The sequence below is a fragment of the Anopheles nili genome, chromosome 2 (assembly GCF_943737925.1).
Source record: "Anopheles nili chromosome 2, idAnoNiliSN_F5_01, whole genome shotgun sequence".
Lineage (NCBI taxonomy): Eukaryota > Metazoa > Arthropoda > Insecta > Diptera > Culicidae > Anopheles > Anopheles nili.
The window spans coordinates 20,579,554-20,591,644 of record NC_071291.1 but is presented as its reverse complement, the minus strand read 5'-3'; the positions used below and the strand labels follow the sequence as shown (position 1 = coordinate 20,591,644).

At 45.2% G+C, this 12,091-nt stretch overlaps 2 protein-coding genes and 1 pseudogene across 2 annotated transcripts; 2 read left to right on the top strand and 1 right to left on the bottom strand.

Moving 5' to 3' along the window:
* The first annotated feature begins 1,827 nt into the window (after window positions 1-1,827).
* On the top strand, window positions 1,828-7,239 carry LOC128731384 (ninjurin-1). The gene is made up of 3 exons (XM_053824500.1): window positions 1,828-1,972; window positions 4,931-5,107; window positions 6,940-7,239. Exons 1-3 carry the CDS (start codon window positions 1,916-1,918, stop codon window positions 7,147-7,149), a joined length of 444 nt encoding a protein of 147 aa, XP_053680475.1. The 5' UTR covers window positions 1,828-1,915; the 3' UTR covers window positions 7,150-7,239.
* Window positions 7,240-7,834: 595 nt separating this feature from the next.
* On the bottom strand, window positions 7,835-9,208 carry LOC128731074 (odorant receptor 94b-like; annotated as a pseudogene).
* Window positions 9,209-10,608: 1,400 nt separating this feature from the next.
* Window positions 10,609-11,931, top strand: LOC128731641 (odorant receptor 94a-like). Its single transcript, XM_053824776.1, has 4 exons — window positions 10,609-11,288; window positions 11,361-11,463; window positions 11,531-11,791; window positions 11,872-11,931. Exons 1-4 carry the CDS (start codon window positions 10,609-10,611, stop codon window positions 11,929-11,931), a joined length of 1,104 nt encoding a protein of 367 aa, XP_053680751.1.
* Window positions 11,932-12,091: the final 160 nt, after the last annotated feature.

Below are 12,091 nucleotides of genomic sequence, written 5' to 3'. Positions count from 1 at the left end.
GAGATGGCACGCTGGCGGCGAATGGTAGACAGTTGCCACTCTGCTGCCGTCGCTGATGATGCTGCTGCTGGTGATGGTGGTGGTATGGAGTACTAGTGCTGGCGGCAGCAACAGCGGCAGCGGCAGCGGCGGCGACCAAAAGCCGAAAAATTCCTTCGGACCTGGGTCACTCACACACTCGAACGCGCTGCTGGCTCTGTCTCGCGTACGCGGCCGTCAGCGAGCGCCAGCGATTCCGCGCTTTCGTTCACTCGCACGGGCAGCCGCTTTACAGATCGGGTTCGCTTTTGAACCGATTTCTGCTCTTCTTGTGGGTCTTCGCTCTTTGCTGCTGCTTTCTTGTCACTCCGCGCCAAGATATATGCTTCGTTTTACGCCACCACATCCGGCTGCCAGGTCAGCGTCGACGCAAACAACTCGTCACCACTATCACCGTCACATGCTGGTGGTCAGCGATTTGTGTCAAAATAAAAATCGTTTCTCCCCGCGCACCGTCAGGAACGATTCGCACGCACGGCAGGAAGGAAAAAGAAAAGGTCGCCGCGCTCGAGAGCAGCAACGTTCCGTCCGCTGGCTTGCCAGAAAGCCCTTTTGACAGCCCCTATCGTTCGAATGTGCGCAAAGAACGCGACTGGGGAATGGAATGGTACTGGATTTGTGGACCTGCTTGCACCACCAGGCATGCTCTGGCACGCTGTCGCATCTCTTGCGTTCCAATTTGAGCAGGCGTATACTGCCATCTCTTTCGCGCCCGTGTCGTATCGCTAGGGCAGTATGTGTTCCACACGCTACGGGAAGATGCTGTCAAAATTTACCCTTGCCATTGCACTACCACACTCGCGCGCACTGCATGGTGCTGCCAACCTTGTAAAATTGAAACAATGTTTATTTTGAATTTAACCGATCACGGCATTTTTCGACCGTGCATTATCCTTATTTTGATTGCTTAACGATATTTTAATATTCGAACATTTTTGTATCCATTCATCGTATTTCTTAAACCATAATTACATGCATGATGTACGAATTACTCGACCCGCAAGTTTAATCGAACTAATATAGAATTAGGCACCATTATCCTTGGACTCACAGCACTAATGAACGGAAATCCTTATTTTGAACAAGGGTTTGGTATGGAAATCGTCGAAGGCATCTCATTAGAATAAGCAATGTAGTTAACACCGCATCGCGTTACCACGATTTCCTCTAACTGTATCGCATCCAAATCGAACCGATTTGCACTTCCAATGCCGCGATTTGCAAGCCGATATCGCACATTTGTACTGGATGCACATGCACATGCAGCACCTGCAAAAGGAGCGTAACACCCTTCCTTTCCCTTGAGCGTACTTTAATAGAGCTGTCTCGACAGGGCGCCCGAGCGTTCCCGGTCTCTATACAGAGCCGCAGTGCATTGACATGCCCTTTTACACTGCCGATGCACACCCTTCGACGCTGGCACGCGACGTGATCTTGAGCGGGGTGGAAAATCAAAAAAGGAATAGGCTCGCTTCCTTAGCGTGACTTGAGGCACGGTTCATTTTACGAGTGTCGCATGCGTTTACACTGCCAGGAGGCGTTCAATGAACGCCACCGGAAGGTCCAAGCGTCCGGTTGCTTTGTTTTATTATGATTCGTTACCAAGCCAACGCGTGGGGTATTCCACCCATCGCCACCCAAGTGAGGTGCGCTATCCTTCGACATCCTGAAACGGCACACGCACGAAGCAACATCGACGAAAGGCTTCGTACGCCGGATACGGATGAAATAAAAAGCTCCCTACGTTGGGGTTTCGGTTTTAGTTGGAAATTATTCGTCTATCGAGCGTCAATCGGCAATCAAGTGTGCAGAACATCATAAGCTGGTGCATCGTAGGCTGATAGTGTGAGCGATTGTAAAGGATTACAAGCCCAGCATGGCAATGGCATCGATTCTTCCGGCATCCACTGGCGTAGGCGAGAGCGATCGTGTTGTAAGTGTTAATGTACATTAAGCAGAGGCCAAAGTACTACGTAGCAAGTTAACATGCGTGTCAGAGAGGAACGCACCAAACGTGAAAAAAGTGGTGAATATCTAGTTTGCCACGCAAATCGATTCGTTTCAAAAATCAATACAAAATCAACAACGAGTCCATGCGATGTATGGGACTTCACAGGTTTTCCTTCGACTTAGCCATACCACGAATGGTGCTGCAGTATGTAAGGATGGGAATAGTTGACACATGCTAGTCGATTTTTTGCACACGTTTCCACGATTTGCATGGGCTGGATATTGATGATTCGCTGCATGAATATTCCACTTGTGTTTACCTCTTCCGTGATGCAGGGTTAAGAAGCTAGTGGATAGTGAAATATTAATTTTTACTCGCGCATTAGTACAACCACTTGCTTCGTTTTTTTTTCAAGCGCCCATTATCCTTTCCCGGTGTTTTTTTCCGACAAAAAACTGTCATATAGAATACAGGATCAATCACAGAATTACCAAACCGTATCACGCACGATTAATGTCAACTGTTGTCACCGTCGAAACAATCCGTTCCACTCACCTGTGGCCAGCCTTTTTGGTTCCGCTTCCTTGGACCGAACCGTGTCACAGCAACATGTTAATGTCGATACTTTTTTTTTCAATTCCTACTCACCCTGCTGCTCCCACGAGGGGAATAAAAACCGCAAAATCTCGATTAATTCACACCGTACGTGCGCACGTGAGAGCGCAGCAAGCAAACGGACCGCCTGGCGTAAATACGCAACACGCACCACACAGCCTGCAGACCCTTTTCCCCCTTTTAGCTAATCAATCGGTGCGCCCTTCGTGGTGTCCCTCGGTTCGGATGTTTGATGTTTATGCATGTGTTTGCATTTATGTTGGGCCCCCGGTTTGTGCCAGAGCCGCCAGTGAAGCATGCAGTGGGCTGAGCTGGAAACGAGGGTTGCCAACTGGAGGGTTGTTCGTTTCGGGTCCTTCGTGCGGCACCGGAAGCCTGATCCTTGCAGGCCCCCGGGGGCTGGAACTTTTGCCAACGTCTTGCGGGCAAACGGTTGCGAACGTGGTTGGCTCATATTACCAGGTTCGAGGTATGAACGGAAAGGACACCGAAGTTGGCGAGGCGCCTGTGTGCGTCACCTTATCATCCGGGGTGTGCGTATAGGACGTCATCCGACACCGTTAGACCGCACATCGAAGGGAACGCGAGATTTCGGATTTCAAGATCGGTGTTGTGATCAAAGCTAAGTTTAATTTTTGTCACACGTCCCAAATGAATGGCAAACCCCTAGGGACACGGCCCTAGCCGTTGTTTGCGTTGTTTTTATTTTCCATCGCCTAACCTCGAGCGGGCTGGGCGGTAAGGTGCTCGGGGTACGGGTGAATGGTTTTTAATCCCTGCAGCCACCAATCTGTAGCAAATAGTGAAAAGTCGAATTTGCTCGGCAGAAGCTAAGTGACAATGGTAAGTAGGATTAGAGAAAACAGAACGAGTCTCGAAAATAGTGAAGGGTTGAGGAAAACCATCCATCGCGGCACAAGAGCAAGCGAGTGGGAGAATGAGCAGAGAAATAAAAATAGGAAATAGATTAAATTCCAAATAGTGCAAACGGGGAAAACGTTCATATTCCGTCACGCCAGGACGCTGCTGCAGGATGTGTGATGCGTATATGTGTTTTTCGATCGTCCATGCCTCTTGCTTTCCTACTTCGTCCTTGTGCTTAGATTGGAATCCCTTTTTTTGTCAACCCCGTTTCGTCCGTGGAATCCTTAATCGAGGTTTATAATTGCATTATGACAGTGTCGAGCACGGGGAAACAGTTATTACAAGAGCGAGAGCCACCGTTCACCCCTAATGCCGGGATGACGATTTTCCTTCTATCCACCTAGAGGTTTGCCAAGCTACCGAAGCTTATTTATCAGCTGGAAATATATTTGTTGATGGAATTTTTCTCCCCTAGAAGACCCTTATTTATTAAATAAAAAATCCAGCCTGTGATAAATGAGAAACACCACCTAGAAATTGATAGACGAAGGATCATTAAAAGGCGTTTAAGGACATCAAGAAACCCGCGTCATTATCGTGCAACGGAAATTCCTAACCTGTACGATACTTTTCAACTCGTTTCCAATCTACTTTGCAACACAGTACCCATGGCTACTCGCACATGGCCATGCACCAGGACATCTTCACCCCACACCGCTTCCATTTCCATCGTTAAAACGCCTGCATCACGTGGCACGATATTCTTTCCCGATGCAAGGATCCTTTGAGTCGCACCCTAGTTTGTCACCCTAGGCGCAAAGGAACGGAATCGTTAGCGTGCAATTTTTGCGTTTTCGATTTACCCCGCACCGGGCCGCTCCGACCCGGAATGTGTCCACGTTCTCCTGTCCCCAGGATCACGCTGTCACCGAACGAGAAGTGACGGTAATCCCGTCGACGTTTACTGTTTTTCTCGTTCGACCGAAACGGGGCTGTTTTCCCCTGTTGCCGCTGGGCTCGGGGACAGTTTCATTGCGACACCGCGATAAGGCACTTCCACCTTTAATTGCCCTTCCAATCGGTTTCGGGGTCTGCCACGCTGGTCGGTGCTGAGTTACGCACGATTTCTTAATGAAATTAGCATTAAAAACGCACAGCTGAGCTGTCGGAACGGATCAGGAACAGAGAAATGTTGTAGTGATTAGTGTGGAAGGGCGAAAAAAATGCGATCCACTCCGGTATAGGGGAGTGCTGGGAGGAAGCCAAATTGGAAGCTCATAAATGCCTAATTTCATTGACTTCCCGATGACAGGGTAGAAGCACAACGAATAGCTGGAGCAATCGAACCGGATCCGCTTCAGGCTAACGACATGTGGGATCTTACAAATTCCGAATACACAATACAGAATCGTCCTTCGGTTAATTATTACTGCCCTATAATAACGCCTCTGCCTTCTGCAGCTCAAATCTATGGACGCCAACCGGTACGCTACGAAGAAAACCATCGCCCAAGGTATGCTGGACATCGCCCTGCTGACGGCCAACGCGTCACAGCTCAAGTACATCCTGCAGGTGGGCGAAAAGCACGAGTTCTACGGTCTGATGCTGACGCTAATCAGCATCTCGATCATACTGCAGGTGAGCCTTGAACCTTGAGTCGCGTAGCAGCGATAATCCTGCCAGGCTCGATTATCTCCCGCGGATTCGGTTTCGCTGCGGCGAGATAACGAGCGCAAGGAGCGTACCCTTTTTGCTAACATGTGCTTCCTTCATCCTGACGTCCTTCATTCAACTTCCGTAACTTTGTTTCCGCAACTAATCCGCATTCCTTTCCCCCAACTCCCTCACACCCCTTGGGATCCGGTTGATCGGTTGGTGATGGTGGTGCCGCGTGTTGCTGAACATCGTGAACGATGATTATGGTATCGGTGGCAATTCGTCCTGCCCAAAAAACACTAATCCAGGTCACGATGGGTGTGCTGAACCTGAGCCTCAGCCTAATGAGGGACTGCCGGTTGCATCTGCCCGAGTACCACCGGTCGGCAAATGTAATCAATTACATCGTCACCGGGGCAGCCGTGCTGGTTGCCATGGTGAACCTAATGATATCCGCCTTCGATCCGAAGATTCTGAAGTATACGCTCGAATAAAAATGCCCGTTACCCGTGCAGCGTCAAATCGCGTCGTATCAATTGTAGGTGATTGCTTTCCCAACACATCCCTTGTCGGTCAAGCTGGTCAAGCGTTTGATGTCCTGGCTGGTAGGTGCTTCCTGCGCTCCTCCACGGTAGAGTCCTGTACGCCTCTTAATTAGCTTGTAGGAGCGGAACTAACCATTCGATTCGGACCATTGTAGTGAATCGATTAGATGCCCCATTCATTGATGTCTTATCGATTTTGGCTTTTGCCAAAATTCACAGCGACATACCGGTTGGTTGGTTAAAGCTATACCGAACCGTTCGGTATTGATTGTGATCACGAACGCATGAGTGAGAAGTGAATTTGAACCTTTTGTTTGAGAAAGGTAGCCACCAATGAGCCAATATGGTACACGTGGCCGGACATGTTACCGGGCGAGACCACGAACACGCGTCGCCACCACCGCCCGGAAAGCCGGCGTCCTTTCCGCCAATACCACACCATGTCCCCCTTGTTGAACAGATCGCGCTTGGCTGGCGTGCTGGCCAGAGTGCCTCTCACCACGTGCCTCTCTTCCTCGGCAGATGCTTGTCGGTGTCCTGTTCGTGGTGATCGGTAGCTTAAACATCAACCGCAAACCCGACCAAACGGCGGCCATCGTGCTGAACGACGTTATCCTGGTGCTAATATTTGTCATTTCGCTGATCAATGTCATCATATCGGGCTTTGGCATCGAGTATTCCTCACAACCGCTTCGGTTGCTCGACCGGGTGGAGCTGTCTCATTCGACCGTTCAATCGGCTACCAAACCCAGCGCCATACCGTTCATCGGGAAATAGCGAGCTTTCTGGCTCACCATTACTTAACCGGAATACCGTGCACCGGGGGCACTGCTTTCTGCATCCTTACACTCATCGTCCTTAACATCCTTCCGTAACGAAACGCCCTTACTAACTACCCGATTCACGCTTATCGCTGCGTAGGTTTCAGCTGCCCTGCTTGCCGTCATACTAACCCTGGTGAATCTGCACGGGGGCGCGGTACAGCGAAAGGTGGCCAACATACTGAACCACTTTTCGCTTGGCTTTGTGGTTGTGGCCCTTTTCTGTGATGTCATCAAGATGAACTTTGGGCTGGATCCGGCCATCCCGTACGTTCACAACTGAGCGGAATCAGCGGAGTACGGTGGTGAAACCAAAGTCCTGAATCCGTTGCACTTCAACATCTCGTACCAATGCACTTTTTTGTCCTTCCAATGGCTTCATGCATCCCTCTATTGCGCTTGCACTCGCAACCGGTGGCCGATATCCGACTGGACCGCACGATCCTAGATCGCTCAAGGCATCGCCTGTATCCTGCTCGCGAACTACAACATCAACAAGGAGCATTCGCGCGAGACGGCCAATGCGGTGCAGAACTTTTTGCTCGGGCTCAACATGGCCACGGTTGTGGTTAACATTATGATCAACGGGATGGAGGTGAAGCACATGGACGATGTTGGATCGGGCCTTGCACTCGAAAGCACCACGAAGGGACTGTGAAAGTCAGATGGATATGGATCTTTCCTGGCGTGCTGTAGTCCTAGAACTGGAGGAAATAAACCAAAGTGGACTATAAATACAGGGAGCCTAGTGTACGACAAGTGTAATGGCTTTTCTTTATTACTGTTAGCTCTTTTTGAAAGGATGACTTCTCTACGGCATTGTCTCTATTCACTAAAAGCACGTGAGTGTAAAAAGCGTGTGCATCTCAAGATAGTCGATTTGATAGTATTCCATGAAGGTTGGTAAAGGTTTGTAGGGGGTTTCTTCGCATGAAACAGGTGCACTAATTACCGATAAGTATAGCTTCTAAATATATTTGAAAATTTTAAAATGACAAGTTAAAAAATGAAGAAAATACTAATGATACAGGGTCATGCTCTATAATTAGCCAGAAAGCGGTAATTATCTCGGTTTTTCGGCGGTTGTGTGATTAAAAATCCAATTCCCAATTTTTTTTTCTATTGAGTTTCACTAGTTTAACAATGGTAATGCAGAGTAAGAGTTTCTTAAAATTTAGAAAATTCTCTACAACAAAATTGTAACATACGGAATACTATCGGAGGACAAAAAAGTGCATTACATCAATATTTATGCTATTTTCTTGGTCGAATTGAACATTTATTCCTGCACATTAATAACTTTCGTATGAAATGTTGCACATTTTTCTTTTTGAAAAATTTTTTCAAACATTCTTAGCTTTTTGTTGTAATACACAATACACCGAGTACGCCATGTTGAGAATCTGAAAAAAAAACAACCAAGTTAACTTGCAATATACGTAGAAACAATCCTGTAATGCAATCTTTAATTTGCATCCTTACCGTTGTAAAAGCGGGTAAGTTGAAATTGAAATATCGGTACGCAGTTGCCGCGAAGGGTTTGTTGGTGCGTATGAGAAACATTTGCACGCTCTTCATATTGCTGCGCTTCATGCTGTACCACTTCGAGGAGTAAATTGCATTCGTCAGCTCATAACTTTTGAGTGTTACTTCGTTGCCATAATAGCACGGTAGCCCGATTTGCATCGTCATAGACATCATGTAAAAAACGTTCATTAGCTTGCTGAAGTCGTACAAGTTTATCTACAAAGGGGCCAAGGTATTGGCGTTAAAGGCTGCAGCGAATTCATTCCCTAACGTCGTTAATACGTACCATTGAAGCTACTTGATATGCCGAAGCACAAATAACAAGCCCACTGACACTGAACTGTACAAAGTAGGCAGGAGAAAAAAGGTCCTCGACCTGACGAAGAATGCTGCATTTTGGAAACGTATGTTAGTAATTTTGTCATAAGCTTACCTCCTTGAAGTAACAAGGTAGATTAATGCCCAAATTACCGATGAATTTTATTATAGTGCTCCACCAACGGAACGAACGCACGCTCAAACTCTTCAGAACTATTCAAATCGCGAAAGCGTTTCGCAAGCAGATCCAACTGAATGCCAATCATTTGCAGCATGTAACAAAGCTGGGTATCTCCACCGGTGTTGAGCAGCATGTGGAAGTACATCCCGAAACTCTGGTAGGCAAATATCGTGTAGTACGCGACAAGTGCACCTTCGCCATACGGTACGCCAAAGAACCAGGGAAAGAACGGCATCCTGTACTCGGAGCTAAACAAATGGCTTCCGGTACCGACGGCCGCCATGTGGCTGACAAATATGTAGAAGTAGTACAACCGGTTAAATGATAACAGAGTGCGGTCTTGGTGGTTACATTCGAGTTCATCACGCGGTTGAAAGGATGGCCCCAGCGTTGTTTCGTAAAGGCTCCAAATGGTATTAAAATGACGATAGATAATACGAGTCTTCAAGACCATGGCCGTCTCGGTCAGCACGATGTACATGATGAAGAACACACGCTGTTCGAACGGTTGCGGAACGAACACGTTCAGCACCAGCGCGAACAGGTACAGCGCCATGATGCAGGTGTAAAATAAGATGCAGTACACGCGGTAGAGGGTTGATTTCTTTATTGGGGCGTTGAAAAAACCACACAACTTCCAGGCCCACATGGTGAAACGCATCGGAAAAATGAACCGACTCGTATCGTACATCTTCAACTAAGCAAAACTGTGCTGTGAGCTTCACTGTTGGACCAGAACTGACTGTCTGATCTTTGATCGGATCGGATCAAACGGTCAACGCTTACTTGCTGGATTCAAATTATAACGTTCTTTCGAAACACCGAATGCCGATAATTAATAGAATCACACTAAGCATGAGGGAATGCTTCTGAAAGATTTTCAATATTTAATCGACAAACGCAACCCAATGCTTTGATATATGGTAATTTTCGGCATTGAGGTTCTTTTGTAGTCAAATGTCTCGTATACCAAATGTGTCCATGTAAATAATTGTTATGAACATTGTTTTTTCTTCTCATTATCACCGGCTGAGAAATTATGAAAGCTTCCAATACAAGGTATAAAAAGCTTATATTTAAATTGCAAATGTTAGCCGATTAATCAAAATTGAAGTTAATAGATCTCGCACGTATTTTGTGCAGTTTATTTGAGCCTTGAGTCTAGTATAGTTATATTGTTTGGAAAGATATTTTCATTAACCTTTTTGCTGCTTCCAACAGATCCAATTTTATATTTATTCAGCTTTCTGATTAAAAAAAACTTGATCATAGTATAAAATTATCGCAAGGAAAATTCAGCAACTAAATAGTTAAATTGTTTCTCATAGTCGATTTGGATTTGTATTTCGTACATAGAATCATAGAGAAACAAGTTGTTGAGACAATATATACGAATATATTTATGCTTATTACAAAGTTCTACATGATTTGATATCAATTTTTGAAAACTATTCACACATCTTCGATTGTTTGCGTGAAACTTATTCTAATGAAGATTAATGACCGTTTCACCAACTACTAGGAAAAGAAATCTACCATATAATTAAAACAACCATGCAATCAACGCCAATATAAAATGCAGGGTACACCATCTGACGAAGATTGAGCAAACATACTACGTAAATAAAGAATAACTTTTATTAGTGATTATAACGTGCTAAAATATGTTGCCTATAAACATTTTCTTAAAGGAAACATTAAGAATAGCAGAAGCATCTTTCATTAAAATGTACTCCAAAATGATTTGTTATGTTATGCATATACTATCTTACATCCATTGTGATGGAGCTTTTCCATTGCGTTATTCAAGAGAGAAAAAGAGAAGTGGGAGTGTTTTCCTATACAAATCACTGCCACGCCTTACCATTTACTGATAATTATTAGCGATGATTCATTTCAGAACTACTTCCTTTCACCCAAAATACTAAACAAATCTAGCAGCATGGAATGCTTTGTGGAAAGAACTATTGTGATAGAACCATTAGTTTCTATCGGAAAGCGAGTCGAAGCACACAGGTGATGCAGACGAAAACTGAACTACTTATAGCTAATGGCAAGTATCAGTGGGACGACTATATCCTCCCTGTAAAGATGACCATATGGACCTGGAAGATCTGCGGACTATACAACGGCAGCCCTCAGTCTACATTCTACCGGGCGTATCGCTATGGGTTTATTATAGCCCTGATAGCGGTGTACTTGTTTGCACTGTCTCTCAACATGTTCCTCTTGCAAACGTTCGAGCAACTTGTGCTGTACATCATGTACATCGTATTCACTGAGATCGTGATGCTGATAAAAGCGCTTATTAGCTACTACAAGTTCGATGAAATGTGCAAGCTATATAGGCTGACGATCAGTAAAGACTTCCGGCCAAAGGATGCTCTAGAAGAGCAGCTTTCCCGTAAGGGAATCGGTGAGATAAACTACTACTTCTATTTATATCTAGTTACCACTCACTTGGCTATTGCAAGCTCCCTGCTATATCTGCTTCATACGGAATATCGAATGCCGTATTTCCCTTGGATGTTTGGTATCGAGTACGGACCTACGGAGCAAGTAAATTACGGGATTATCTTCGGGTATCAAGTGCTTGGCATGTACTTTCACATGTTAGTCAACGTTTCGATAGACGTACAACTGTGTTACTTCCTTGGGATGATCGGCATTCAGCTAGATCTGCTCGGGAAACGTTTCCAAGCATTGCGCACGTCGGAGCAGATTCAGCAATCCTTCGTAGAACTGGTACTTCACTATCAAAAGATTCATCGGTAAGGTAGAAACCAAAAGTGAGATGTACAATTGACGATACGATCCGTACGAATAATTTGACTATTTGGCAGGATGATCAGGGATGTGGAAAAACTGTACTCTCTCGCATTCTTTGCACAGTTCAGCGCAAGTGGTCTGGTTATTTGTGCAACCGCATTTAAGGCGTCCTCAATGGTGAGCTACAATGGCTACAAAGGTTTTATAGCACGTGCATGATTGTAACTGTGATAAATCATTTCAGTTGAACCTGTCCAAGCTGACTGCTATTCAAAATATACTGTACATGTTAGCGATGATGTTTCAAATGTTCTTGCCATGCCGGTTTGGTAATGAGATTACCCGCAAAAGTAATGCTCTCAAAACTGCTATATACAGTTCGCGATGGTACGATATGCAACTGAAGGATTTCAAAATCATGCACATGTTACTACAATGCATGAATAAACCGCTAACGTTGAAGGCCTCTTATTACTTCAATTACAATTTACAAGCATACACAACGGTAATATGTCTCTATGAATATTTCATACTTCTACTAGGATATGTTGCTTAATAATATGCTAACATGTTACATATTTTCAGACTCTTAATATAGCCTATTCCGTTTATGCTCTGCTTCAACGTAAAGCTTTAAAGAGATAAATAGTTAAGCTCACTGGAAAGCAGCATTTTTATGAAATCGAAAATGAACCAGAATCAAATTTACATACGCCCAAGTACATGAATTGACGAAATAGGAATATAAGCTTAGTGTTTTAAAGCCCAAACCACATGGTTTTTGTCAATTTAAATTATTTTGCAA

Coding starts and splice junctions, on each gene's coding strand:
- LOC128731384 (XM_053824500.1), top strand. CDS start 1,916: ATGGCAATGGCATCGATTCTTCCGGCATCCACTGGCGTAGGCGAGAGC. Junction 1,973..4,930: donor TAGGCGAGAGCGATCGTGTT/GTAAGTGTTAAT, acceptor TGCCTTCTGCAG/CTCAAATCTATGGACGCCAA. Junction 5,108..6,939: donor GCATCTCGATCATACTGCAG/GTGAGCCTTGAA, acceptor GCACGATCCTAG/ATCGCTCAAGGCATCGCCTG.
- LOC128731641 (XM_053824776.1), top strand. CDS start 10,609: ATGACCATATGGACCTGGAAGATCTGCGGACTATACAACGGCAGCCCT. Junction 11,464..11,530: donor CATTTAAGGCGTCCTCAATG/GTGAGCTACAAT, acceptor AAATCATTTCAG/TTGAACCTGTCCAAGCTGAC. Junction 11,792..11,871: donor ATTTACAAGCATACACAACG/GTAATATGTCTC, acceptor ACATATTTTCAG/ACTCTTAATATAGCCTATTC.